General features: G+C 37.5%; 1 protein-coding gene across 1 annotated transcript in view; it reads right to left on the bottom strand.

Annotated features, from left to right (window-relative positions):
- HEATR5A (HEAT repeat containing 5A) overlaps positions 1 to 13,241 on the bottom strand; it is a 93,340-nt gene that overhangs the window by 76,570 nt on the left and 3,529 nt on the right. Inside the window, exons 4-8 of the mRNA XM_007451263.1 lie at positions 9,725 to 9,874; positions 8,867 to 9,041; positions 3,172 to 3,332; positions 1,522 to 1,777; positions 753 to 908 (exon numbers count right to left, since the gene is read on the bottom strand). Coding sequence (XP_007451325.1) covers positions 753 to 908; positions 1,522 to 1,777; positions 3,172 to 3,332; positions 8,867 to 9,041; positions 9,725 to 9,874 — 898 coding nt within the window. The remainder of the gene's footprint in view (positions 1 to 752; positions 909 to 1,521; positions 1,778 to 3,171; positions 3,333 to 8,866; positions 9,042 to 9,724; positions 9,875 to 13,241) is intronic.

The following is a 13,241-nucleotide window of genomic DNA, read 5'->3' as shown; positions in this document are numbered from 1 at the left end:
AGCAGGAATTGTGTAGCACAAAGGACAAAAGCCATTAAAGATGATTTAAAAAAGTAATTAAGTAAGCCAGTCACAAAAGGCCACATGCTGTATGGATTCCATTTATATTAAATCTTGTCCAGAATAGGCAAATTCATAGAGACAGAAAATAGATTAGTGGTTATCAGGGCCGGGGGGACGGGAAATGACTGCTAATGGGTGTAGGACTTCTTGGGGTGAAGAAAACATTCTGCAATTAGATAGTGGTAGAGTTTGCACAACTCTGTGAGTATACCAAAACCACTGAATTGTATACTTTAAAAGGGTGAACTTTATGGTATGTGAATTATCTCTCAAAGTGATTAAATAATTTTCAAAGAGAGAAAGAAAAGAGAATGCCTGAAAAGACCTTTAAGGAATTAAATTACCTGTACCATACAGAAACTAATACTTTCACTGCAGATGAGAGATACGAGTTCAGGTTTACTTCTCCATTTTTCTGTGTTATCTTAAATATCTCCAGACAGGGGGTTGGAGATAGAGAGAGACCTAGAGAACCATCTTTAGTTACAAAAGCAAAAGAAAAAGAACAAAAACAAAAAAACATACCTTTAAAAATCTTGATTATATATATTTCATAAAACAACTCTAATAAATCTATAGTGGAATCTATAATAAATGAGCTATATGAGGGAGCTTTTCTTTCTGGGAGAAAAGCTATCTTAAGTAAAAGTAAAAACAAAGTATTCATACTAGTCACAAACAACAGATACCTGCACTTGAATCCTGTAGCAAAGGTGCAGCCGTGGTGCCGAGACTGTGTATGAGATTTCCAAGTTCTTGTAAAGCACATACCAACATATGCTGGCTGGCTGCTACATCTGCGGAGCCAAGCCGGGTTTCCAGATTACCGTCACTCATTACAGCATCTGATAGAAGTGTAAGAATTAACTAGGCATCACTGTTTTATTAAAATTTATTACAGAGGGTAGGTACTAGGAGCAGAAACATATGAAGGTAAAAATTAATACCTCTGCTTGATATATGTGAAACCCTTGAGGCAGTAACTGAAACACTAAAATGGGGGCTTGCATCTATAGAGAAAGAATTAAACTAATATAACCAGTTTAGTTCAAGCAACCTGATCAAAGATGCCTTATTACTCTTTTAGCAAGTGGCACTGAAAGGGAGAACTCCAATTTTATCAATACTCAAGATAAGCAGAGTAGACTTAGGACAGTACAAGAACTGAGATGAACTAATTGTTTCAAAGACAATGTATCTTAACTTCTATAGGAAGATTATGAATTCTGAGGAACTACTATCCACCAGCCTTTAAGATCAGTACATAAATATATAATAGTTCTTATCAAGGTAGATAATTTATGTCTCATCTATATATAGACTGCTTTACTCTGAAACAACTGACCTGTATTATAAAAGTGTTTTTTTGGTATTAATATAATTATATACCAGTCCAGCTTTTCCAAAAAGACAATCCCTTTAGCACTGTTAAAACAGGCTGTCTTAGAAGATCCATACCCATAACTTTCTTTAACTTCCAGATAGCCTGGCAAATATCCTTGGCAGCAGCAATTTGAGCCTTTTCTCCAAGAAGACCTCCAACAGTAGCTCGAAGGATAAATGAAACACAACGGCGACTGCAGACAGCGTCAATCTGAGTTTGGGTGGCCTTAGGGTGTGACTGTGAAACCAGGCTTAGGGTATGAGAAAGAAAGGCAGCAAAATTTTTCTCTAGCCATGCTCCTCCTAGTGTTGAAACAAACACCACGTAAGCCTAAAAAAGAAAGGAGTTTTATCTTCAAAATGAAATAATTTCAATTCTATATTAATGTTTTCTCTTCCATGAAATATGCAGAATTTATTAACATTTCTTTTTAGTCTTTCCTCATTTATATAGCCACCTTAGCTATATAAAGGTAGTACTGTTTTTCTATTTGTTAAGCCAAAATTGAAGTAGGCAGTCTTTCAACTGAGGTTTTATTTATGCTGCCTGTTTTATTTTGGTCAGACTACAAAGTTTCAGGATAGCCAGCATAGCTAGCTAATAAGTAAAATGTGCCTGTGACTTCTCCAAACAAAGCATTCAAACTCTTTAACATTCTGTGTTGGTTTTTTTTTCCTTCAATTTTTTGGCCACACGCTGAGCAGCATGTGGGATCTTAGTTCCCCAAACAGGGATCCAACCCATACCCCCTACAGTGGAAGCCCGGAGTCTTAACCACTGGACCACCAGGGAAGTCCCTAAGGTCTTTAACATTCTGAACAAGAAAACCCAAATCAAACATATGAACACAGTGTAAGAATGAACTATGGTCTAATACCATAACTCTAAGGGAATTCAGTTTAGAAACCAGAAAAGAAAGTTTATGGTGATGAATCACTGCTCTTTATTTTCATGAATGTTAATGGTTTGGCTTGCTCCAGCAATACAGACAGTAGTTTTCTTATGTAATCTGTTTTCTTAAAATACACAGTTTACAATTATACTGGGACGTCTTATATTTTCATGAAATCTAATATCATATAGTATAAAATAATGAGGATATATATGTGAATTTAAAAAAATACATGTTTGCTTTGAACCATACTGGCATTTAGAAAACAAGATAGTTCAAGGAGAGAACTGCCTTATTCTAAGACCCTCTTCCCAAGGTTGAGCTTTTTAAGTTTTGTTTAGGACCAAGAATTTAAGCACTTAAGTAGATTACATGCTATAATCTTTATTCTGAAGTAGAAACCATATAAAACAGAAATATAATATTGCCCATGCCAAATATTATGTACCTAAAAGCTTAAATCTGAACTGTATAAGCACACACAAACACAATGGAAAACATGTTAAACCACAAGACACATGGAAGCCCAAGGCCTAAAAACAAACAAAAAAATGTTGCTTATGTTTCAAAGGAAATAAACAAGAGTCTCCCATCATTACAAACTGAAAACACATTGTGGGTAATAGCCTATTTAGTTGGCTTTGTATAAATAAGGTTCTCTTACTTGTAATCTAGTTTTTTATAAAGAGTCTTGGCCTCACCCCATCTATTTATAAACATGAGAGCATAAGTGATGACCTTGCACAGTATCACTTCCACCTGGAGTCAGATACTAAAACTTTCACTATAGGCCAGTGAGAATTACATTTAGATACTGATTTGTGATTCTAACCTGAGTAACTCCAACTCGGACATCCCTACTGACTGAACTGGTTCCTTTCAGCATATCTCCACTGGCTCGAAGAAATCCTGAACTCCCACGTAGAAACCCTGTTCCTAGTAATTCCAGAACTTCCTCCAGAGATACTCTGCGAACGCTTTGACGTGAGGCTGCTATAACAAAGAACAAAACAAAACATGTGATTCTATTTTAAAGACTAAATTTTAATGCGTGATCTTGAACAGTATGTTAACAGCAACAAAAATAAACCAAAAATCCAAACAAAAGGCAAAATTTACAGGACATTACACACACTAAAACGTAAAGTCACACGATGGTTCAGAGGTCAAATCATAATGGACTCTGATGTATCATGTCAATGACATCTTAGAGTCTATGCCACTTTGAAATTACGACCTACTGCTCTCTTGTCCTCAAGTTAAACAAGGGAAAACATAAATAAACGGCCCTAGTTCTCCATGAGTGAGAATGCTATACAAAACTTTGAAAATTCTTTTGAAATACTAAAAAAGGCCAAAATCACAATTTTATCTTTCTAAATGCTCTACAACTCTTAGTGAAACTTACATAAAGTAACCATCATGGCCTGTTTTCTAAAAATTCTCAACTGCAAGTACAACTTTTGTTACATCCTCAGTCTCTGAAGAAACCAAAGCTAAATATTACTAAAATTGCCCAGTCAACCCTTAGGCTGCAATAATTAAGAGCTTAGTTAGGCAGAATGTTTTAAATTTGTCTTCAGTTTGACATAGTTGAGTTTCTCCCTGTGAATATCTAGGGAATAACATCTCCTTTAAAAAAAGAACCCATTTTCGCCCTTTCATTCTTCTGAAAAACGATGGTCACAAGCTCTGATCCTCATTATTGACTTAAGTCATAAATAGTGGAAAAATAAACTTCTGTTAATTGAAGTCATGAACAAAAAATATACTCCTCAGCCTGAAGATGAAACAGATAAAAATCTATATTGGCACGTGAAAGAGAAACACAAGTGAATAGTACAAAATCCATGCCCTTGCGGATCATAAATTCTAAAAAGGAGAGACAACAATAAACATAACGAAGGACTAAGTATATAGTATGTTAGACAGTGATTAAAAGCCATGCAGAAAATAAAGTAGGTATCTTTTATGTGTAGTGAGTTCAGTGGAGGGCTCTGGTAGGAGACGGACCAGAGTGTAAGGATGGTGCAAGAGCAGAAGATATAGGACCTTGTCCATCATTATAATAAGGAGGTGAGTAAAGTGAGGTGCCAGTGGAGAACCTTGAGCAAAGGAGTGATATAATCTGTCACTTTGCTTCTGTGCTGAGAGAAGACTGTAGAGGGGCAAAGGCAGAAGTAGAGAAAACCATTTGGAGCAATTTAGTAATTCAAGCAAGAGGTGATGGTGGCTTAGATCAAGGTGGATACAACAGAAATCGGGGTATACATACTTACATATTTTTAAAATTTTTTACTAGAAAAAATTTCAAAATTCCAAAAAAGCTGCAAGAATAGTAAAATAAACTCCCATGTACCCTTCACCTAGACTCCATATCTTCCTTATCACTTTCTCATTTTTGAAGAGTACATATATATGGCTAGTTATAGTTATAGAAAAGCCCTCAATCTGAGTTTTTCCTCAAGAGAACTACATGAAGTAATGCTGTAAGCCTTCTCAATGCATAACGTCAAAAAGAAATGTCAGGCTTGGTGTCAATCTGTCCCTACATTGGCGATATTATCTTTGAACACCTGAATAAGGTGTCTTCCAGTCTTGTCCACTGTAAAATATTTTTCCATTTGTAATCACTATGCCACCTCTGTGGTGATACTTTTTTTTTTTTTTTAATAAATTTATTTATTTATTTTTGGCTGCGTTGGGTCTTCATTGCTGCATGTGGTCTTTCTCTAGTTGCGGTGAGCGGGAGCTACTCTTCCTTGTGGTGCGTGGGCTTCTCACTGCGGTAGCTTCTCTTGTTGTGGAGCACAGGCTCTAGGCGCACGGGCTCAGTAGTTGTGGCTCGTGGGCTCTAGAGCGCAGGCTCAGTAGTTGTAGCACACGGGCTTAGTTGCTCCGCGGCATGTGGGATCTTCCCAGACCAGGGCTCGAACCCGGGTCCCCTGCACTGGCAGGCGGATTCTTAACCACTGCGCCACCAGGGAAGCCCTCCTTTTTTCTTTAACAGGTTATAATCCATTTCTATCATTATTAATTCTAATACTGTCCTGCATTTGACCAGCTTTTCTTCAGAAAGCTGGCCAGCGGAAGCTCCTCACTTTCTGGCACAACAAGACGCTCCAGGTTCATTCTCAGACTTTCCTTGCCCCGACCCCATGAGCCACTTCTCCAAGGAGTCCCAACTGTAGATATGTTTTAATATTGTTAGGTAGAATAGTTACTGAGTGTGAGAGAGAAGATTCAAGGGTGACTTTACAAACTGTGGTTTGAACAACTGTAGGGACAGAGCTGTCATCAACTTAGATTAGCAAGACTGTGACTGCAAGGAGAGCAGGTATGCTCTCCATGGCGGGAGGGGAGATCAAGCATTCACTTAGGACAAGTTAACTTGAAACATTAAATAGACATCCAAACAGAGATGTCAAATGGGCAGCTAGATATGAGAGTTCGGCGTCCAGGAGAGAAGTGTGGGCTAAAGACATAAATCAAGGAATCCCTGATATATAGATGGTATTTAAGCCAGGAGATTGGGTAAGATCATCTAGAGTGAGCCTACGTAAAGAGCAGAAGACCAAGGACTAGGTGATGGGTCTCTCCTATGAGAAGACAAGAAATCATCAAAGACTGAACAGAAACTTCTAGAGAGAAAGAAAGAAAACCAAGGGAGCGTGAGGTCCTAAAAGGCAAGTGAAAAAAGGATAAGGAGGAAGATCAACTGAGTTAAATGTTGCTGAAAGGTTAAGTAAGACAACTGAGAACTGCCCACTGGCTTAGCATGGCTAAATATTAGAACACAAGTGCCAAAGGGCAGGGGCTTCTAATCTGTTTTGTTCAATAACACATCCTACACACTCAGAACAGATCGTGGCCCTGTATAAACCCCCAATAAATGCTGGTTTATTTATCGAATAACTGATGAACGTGGAGGTCATTGATGCCCTTAACAAAAATAGTTTGCAAGAGTTAACTGGGGCTTGCCTTAAGCAATGTGCTTAAGAATCTGCCTGCCAATGCAGGGGACACGGGTTCAAGCCCTGGTCCGGGAAGATCCCACATGCCGCGGAGCAACTAAGCCCATGCGCCACAACTACTGAGCCAGCGCTCTAGAGCCCACGAGCCCACCTGCCACAACTACTAAAGCCCGTGTGCCTAGAGCCCGTGCTCCACAACAATAGAAGCCACCGCGATGAGAAGCCTGCGCACCGCAACGAAGAGTAGCCGCCACTCGCCGCAACTAGAGAAAGCCCACGTGCAGTAACGAAGACCCAACGCAGACAAAAATAAATAAATAAATTTATATATAAAAAGAGAGTTAACTGGGGGAAAATCCTAACTGAAGTGTGTTTGGAAGAAGAGAGAGAATAAAAACAGAGTATCAAGAACTCCTCTGAGGAACTCTGCTGCAAAGGGAAGAGAAATGGGGCTCCAGCTGGCTGGGGAAGTAAAATACAAGAAAAAAAATTTTTTTTTAAGATGAGAGGGGAAAAAGTGCATGTTTTATAGGGAATAATCCAATAGAGAAGGAAAAGTTGATGTAGGAGAGGGGGGAATTCCTAGAGCTATGTCCTCAAGCAGGTGAGAGGATGAGTTCTAATACATATTGAACGTATGGCTTTAATAGAAGACGAGATAATTCATCTTAGTAACAGTGGAGAAGTCAGAGTATATGGGTATAGATGCTGGATGGTGGTAGATTTAGTAGGGAAGCCTATGGAAGATAGGCCGTCAAATGAAAGTAACATGAGAGAAGATAAAGGTATAAAATAGTCAGTTAGGAAAGTGGGACAGTGAATGGACGAGGGAAATATAGTACAACTTGAGGTTCGTGGTCAAGAAGTAACTTTAAAAGATTCCATAAATCCTTGGCAACTTATGCCAATGTTAGGAAAATGTCATACTCAATCCCTGCTTTTTAAATGCCTTGGTAAAATATACCATTTATTAGAAGTCTGCTGATTTTACTAGGAAAATCATTTCAGTTCTGCACCTCATAATCTTCGAATATTGTGGTTGAGTGTACAAACCTCCACTGGATTTCTTTTCCAAATTATTAAGTACTATGTGCTAACTATTAGTCTCTTACTTAAAAAAAAAAACTATTATGACATCTAGATCACTTTTTAGTTGTATGAAAATAATTATAACACAAGCCTAGAACTTACAGATGCAAGATGACAGAATTCCTAACAAAAGATTAGGCCAAAGATTTTTTAGTGTGGGTGAAGCTGCTTCTTCACTTTGCTTAGTCTGATTGCAAAAATGCTGTTATTAGTTTAGTGATACTCTAGGAGGATATACATTTAAATATTATTCATCTTTGTTAGGCAATTCTGTATTTTGCTTGTTTTCACTGCAACTGTGTACTAGTGCTAACGATACATTTACGGAAATGAGCAATTCACATTTTCAAGAGGGTTTGATTAAACATGTCTTCTTCTAATTTCAATCTCTTAGATGGCTTAAGATTTAACCTCTTAAATGCCCTGAACAACTGAATTACAAGATTAGAAGAACCAAAACCTAAAAAAAAAATTTATTATACATTTTTAATTTGTGGGTCTCAACTGGAGAATGAAGGGACTATACAGTTGTTAATGCTTCCTAGGTGATTCTGATATGCTGTACTCACTGTCCTCTCTCAGCTCTGGTTGAGAAACACTGGCTTAGAAGAAACCAAAACACTTCTTAATGTCACAATAGACAATTTCTAGAGCAATGATTCTAAAACTTTAATGTGCATACAAATTATCTGGGGATCTTGTTAAAATGAGAATTTGATTTAGTAAAAGTTGGGTGGCGTCTGGGTTTCTGCATTTCTTACGAGCTCCCAGGTGATGCTAGTACTCTCGGTTTGCAGATACTGAGGAGCAAGGTTCTACAGAACAATCCCATTTTCATTAGCGTGAGACTGTTATTCTTTGGAGACAGAATAATAAAGCCAAGTTTTTAATTATTCACCAATGTTTTATATACACTGTAGATTAAACCCAGGCAAACCCTTTTGTTTTCAAAAATACTCTATCCTTGCTCACTGCCTAGGAGTGCATAAATAGGGAATAAACACAAACACAAATTGTGCAAATACAGTAAATTTCAAGTATCTGCTGTTTGGAATTATTTACATCATTGCTCCCTTATACCAATCTAGAAGATGGCAAGCCAAATGTATGTAATCAGATGCATGCTGCTTAAAAAAAAAATTCTCGAGAATTAGATCATATCTCTTATTGGATAACACGCCACAATTCACTTTAAAAAAAAAAAAAAGCCATGGTGTAGAGGAAGACAATGACTGAATAAAGCACATTTATTTAAGAGTTCTTTTAATTTTTTCCTCAAACTTTCACTGAATTGTTTTAAAATGAAATCTTAGGACTTACAGACATGTTTCCAAACTAAAATTTATATGATATTCTGCCTCTTTTCAAAAGTAATAATGGGTAGTAGTAATGCTACATATGTTTGTTTAAGTCAACTGGGAAAAAATTATGGAAGACATTATGAAAATAATTACATGAATTTACCTGCTCCTGGATGTTTAGAAATTATAGCTTTGGCCAACACTGTGCCTAGTAGCTTTGAAACTGAAATCCGCACATCATAATTGGAGCCTTCAAAGGATTTAAAACATAGTGTGGCCACACTGTCCAGGTCTGTACTCCACATAAAGATGGCCTCATTCTGAAGTTCAAGGAGACACTATTCAATCGGGAAAAAAAGAAATTAATGAAAAACAAAATATAAATGTCAGGCTCAGATCTATATAAGTTGCAGAACCTATCAAGATCTAGCAAAAATAATACACAAATCCAAAGTCTCTAAATAATGATTGTAGGGACAACAAGTGAATACTTACTAAAAAGTCATAAAAATTATACTATACAAAGCAACATGTCCACAAAGGGTAGGAGAAAGACCCATTTCTAATTCAGTGGGCTATGAAAAATGTCTGTAGAACCTATCTGTTGGCTATAAGCAATTGGGAGAATAATTCCAACATAAACACTTTACTGTCTAACCAACTATGTTAAGAAAGCATGATAAAAACAAAAAGAAATCATTTTCAAACAACATAAACCATACATGTAAATTTTACACAATTATAGAGAGGAAGCACAGTGGAATGGAAGGAATACTTAGAGTCTGGTAACTTGAACTCCCCACTTCCAACAATGTGCTGCTAAACACTTTAGAAACCCTGGGAAATTCATATAACTCTCAGGGCCTCAGTTTCCTCATATGTTAAAATGAGATAGTCCTATCTGAATACCAAGGTTGCAGCTCTAAGATCATGTAGCTGTTACTAGTGTTTTCACTGGGATAAACTGATTTAGTTGTCTTTATATTAATTTTTAGAAATCCTACTCATTAGACTATTTTACCTTTGCAGCAGCACAACGAACGGCCATGGATCTATCTGTCAAGCAGGATCTAGCAGCTTTATAAACATCCCTGTGGCAAGGTGTAGCAGCAGCTCCCAGTCCACTCAATATGTTTTGCAGACTCAGCATGATTTCATATCGACCTTGTGACTACCAAAGAGGGAAAAATTTAAAGAACAGGAAAAAAAAATTCGCTGTGAAGAACAGTATTAAGCATTGAAATTTATCTCATATTAGAGAAATACTCAGATTTTTGTATACACTAACCAACCTATTCTGACATCAAGACATGAATAATTGCTATTTCTTACAGTGTTTACTATTTTAAAAGTGTTACTTGTATATATTACACTTCAACATAATACAAATTTTATAGGGTCGATGTGCAGATTAAATGAAATTATATGGGAAGCACCAGGCATAAGGCTTGCATGCTGTCAAGCACTCAATAAATGGTTGCTATAAATGAGGTAACATGGTAAGAGTGCACGGTCTGCCACCTACTAGCTATGTCTTTGGGCAAATCTGTTTCTTTATCTTAAAGATACAAGTTAAATGATTGTTGTGAGGATCAAACGAGTTACTATATGTGAAGTGCTTAGAACAGTGCCTGACACACAGTAAATGCTCAGCTGAGTTCATAGCTATTGATATTTTACCATTTATTGGTTCGAGTATTTTAACTCAGAGGTTAAATGTCTGGGTTTAGATTTTAAAAGGCCTGGGTTTGAATCTTGGCTCTGAACCTTAGTAGCTGTGTGACTTTAAGTTGTTCTTACTTATTTCTTCATCTATAAAATGAGGATAAGGGACCTCCCCAGCGGTCCATTGGCTAAGACTCTGTGCTTCCACTGAAGGGGGCATGGGTTCAATGCCTGGTCGGGAAACCAAGATCCCACATACTGCACAGCGTGGCCAAAAAAAAGAAATGAAATAATGAAACGAGAATAAGATGAACCCCACTGTGCCAGTGTGAGAAGTAAACAAGCCCCTGTGGGGAAATCATTCACCACAGTGCCTGGACTTAGTAAACACTCAAGAAACAGTAGCTGCTTATATTATGATGTTTTACTAAATGTTCCAAATGCTTTCTATATCTCAGGAAGTTAAGGCCACTACAGGTAATTAAAGTTGGAGAAAGATCAAGTATCATTTTCATAGTAATGTTATTAATTTATTTTTGTTCGAAGGAGCACGATAGTAATTATAGACATTAACAAAATGAGTCCTAACAGGAAACTTCTTAACTTTCTTTTACGCCAATTTCAAATGCTATTATCACTACTGATGTGTATCAAAGGTGGAAATCCCTTCTGACATCTCCAAAACGTTGTGGTACTGAATCAACTAAATCATAAAGGTAAAAGTGGAGGAGCAATAAAGTACTTAGCAATAACTTTAAATTTTCTTTTTTAAAAAAAATATTAATTTATTTGGTTGCACCAGGTCTTAGCTGTGGCAGGCAGCCTCCTTAGTTGTGACCTGCGAACTCTTAGTTGCAGCATGCATGTGGGATCTAGTTCCCTGACCAGGGATCGAACCCAGGCCCCCTGCATTGGGAGCATGGAATCTTATCCACTGTGCCACCAGGAAGTCCCTAACTTAAAATTTTCTGAAACCTATAGAGTAATCCTCTGTTAACCATGAGGCCTAAAAAGTATGGCTTAATCAATGGCGTTAACAGAAAAAAAAAAGTTTAAGGTGGCGATACCTCAGTAAATAAAAGATCTTACAGACACATCCTTTTAAATAAAACCAGATTTATGGATGTTAACAGTCTCTCCTCGTGGTTTGCCGTTAATCTCAACATAACTGAGAATTTTCCAGCCTTCCTGCCATTATTGGCGTCTAGTTTCATATCAGTGCGGGTGGGAAAGATACTTCATGCGATTTCAGTCTTCTTAAACTTGCCCAGACTTGTTTAGGACCTAATATGTGATCTACCCCGGTGAATGCTCTGTGCCCTAGAAGAGGTATGTTTTGCTGCAGTTGAGTGGAATGATCAGGTTACGTCCATTAGGTCCAACTGCTCTAATGTGTAGTTCACTCCAAGGTTTGCATGTTGATTTCTGTCTGGGTGACCTGTCCATTGATGAAAGGGGGGATAACTGCAGTCCCCACTATGACTGTATTGCTGTGTACTTTTCTCTTTAGGTCTGCCAATATTTGCTTTATAATTTAGATGCTCTGAGGGGTGTATAAATATTTACATTGTTATAACTTTTTTTTTTTTTTGGGCCTCTCACTGCTGTGGTCTCTCCCGCCACAGAGCACAGGCTCCGGACGCGCAGGCTCAGTGGCCATGGCTCACGGGCCCAGCCGCTCCGCGGCATGTGGGATCCTCCCAGACAGGGGCACGAACCCGTGTCCGCTGCATCGGCAGGTGGACTCTCAACCACTGCGCCACCAGGGAAGCCCCTGTTATAACTATTTTAAACAGTGATTATAGTAGCCATCATGCTACACATCCCTAATAGGTTACATTCTAATTAAACCTACTATTTACCACTTCATAGTGGCAAGACCCTTAAACAGTACAATTCCATATACCCTCTCATATGCTTTATGTTGCTGTTTTATATATTCTAATTCGATATATGTTAAAACCCACAATGCCTTCCATTTCTTTGTCTTCATCATGAGCTTTCTCTTACATAAATAAAGAATTAACCTATAGCCTATACCTGTGTCCATGTGTTACCATTTATGGTGCTCAGTATCATTTTGTAAATCTGTTCACCTCCAGCATCAGGGTGCCTTCAGAGCAGAAAGATTTCCTTTTCCTTTCACCACTAAAAGACCTGCCACTGATAAATTATCTCAACTTCTATCCATCTTAAAATATCTGAATTTTCTCAGATTTTTCAAACATACTGGACAGTTTTTTATTTTATAAAATGGTAATAAACTCTTATAAAAACTACAAAAAAAAAATCTCTCCTCCTGAATTACCTTCTTCAATCTTTGTGTAAACTATTGATGCTCAGAAGTGATCTGCTGAGTTGATTCTCTCACCAGTTTTATGTTATGGACTTCACTTCTCCTTAAAATTCTTGAATCAGTTACATTCTTCTTGAAATTTGGCCGATTTAACATTTGAATTTTCCCATGTTTTATCTTGATACAGTTAAAAAGAAATGTGTGTGACAGGCCAGCATTTTTATAAATTGTTTCAGGGCTGTTTTCTAGACTTTTTCCAAGCAAGGTAACAACAGGAACTGGTGTGATTTTTTAATATTTAAAGGTGCTGAGTTATCCTTAAATATAAGGTACCACAGATTTAAAATTTCTGATGTACAAACATACAAATGCTTTAATTTCAAAACTTGTTAAACTATAGTTGGCAAGAAATTACAGTATATCTTGGAAGTCCAATAAAGAGACAGTTACAAAAACAAAGGGTGCTTCACAATGGTAAATGATGCCAACAAATCAATGAGGCTAAGGCTGACAATATATATCTCGGCGACTGAAAGGTCATCCTGACCCTAGTCATGCTTATGTCCTCCACACTCTT

This window comes from Lipotes vexillifer, unplaced genomic scaffold, assembly GCF_000442215.2.
Source record: "Lipotes vexillifer unplaced genomic scaffold, Lipotes_vexillifer_v1.1 scaffold1765, whole genome shotgun sequence".
Lineage (NCBI taxonomy): Eukaryota > Metazoa > Chordata > Mammalia > Artiodactyla > Lipotidae > Lipotes > Lipotes vexillifer.
The sequence above is the reverse complement of the archived record's forward strand: the minus strand, read 5'-3'. Positions and strand labels throughout refer to the sequence as shown.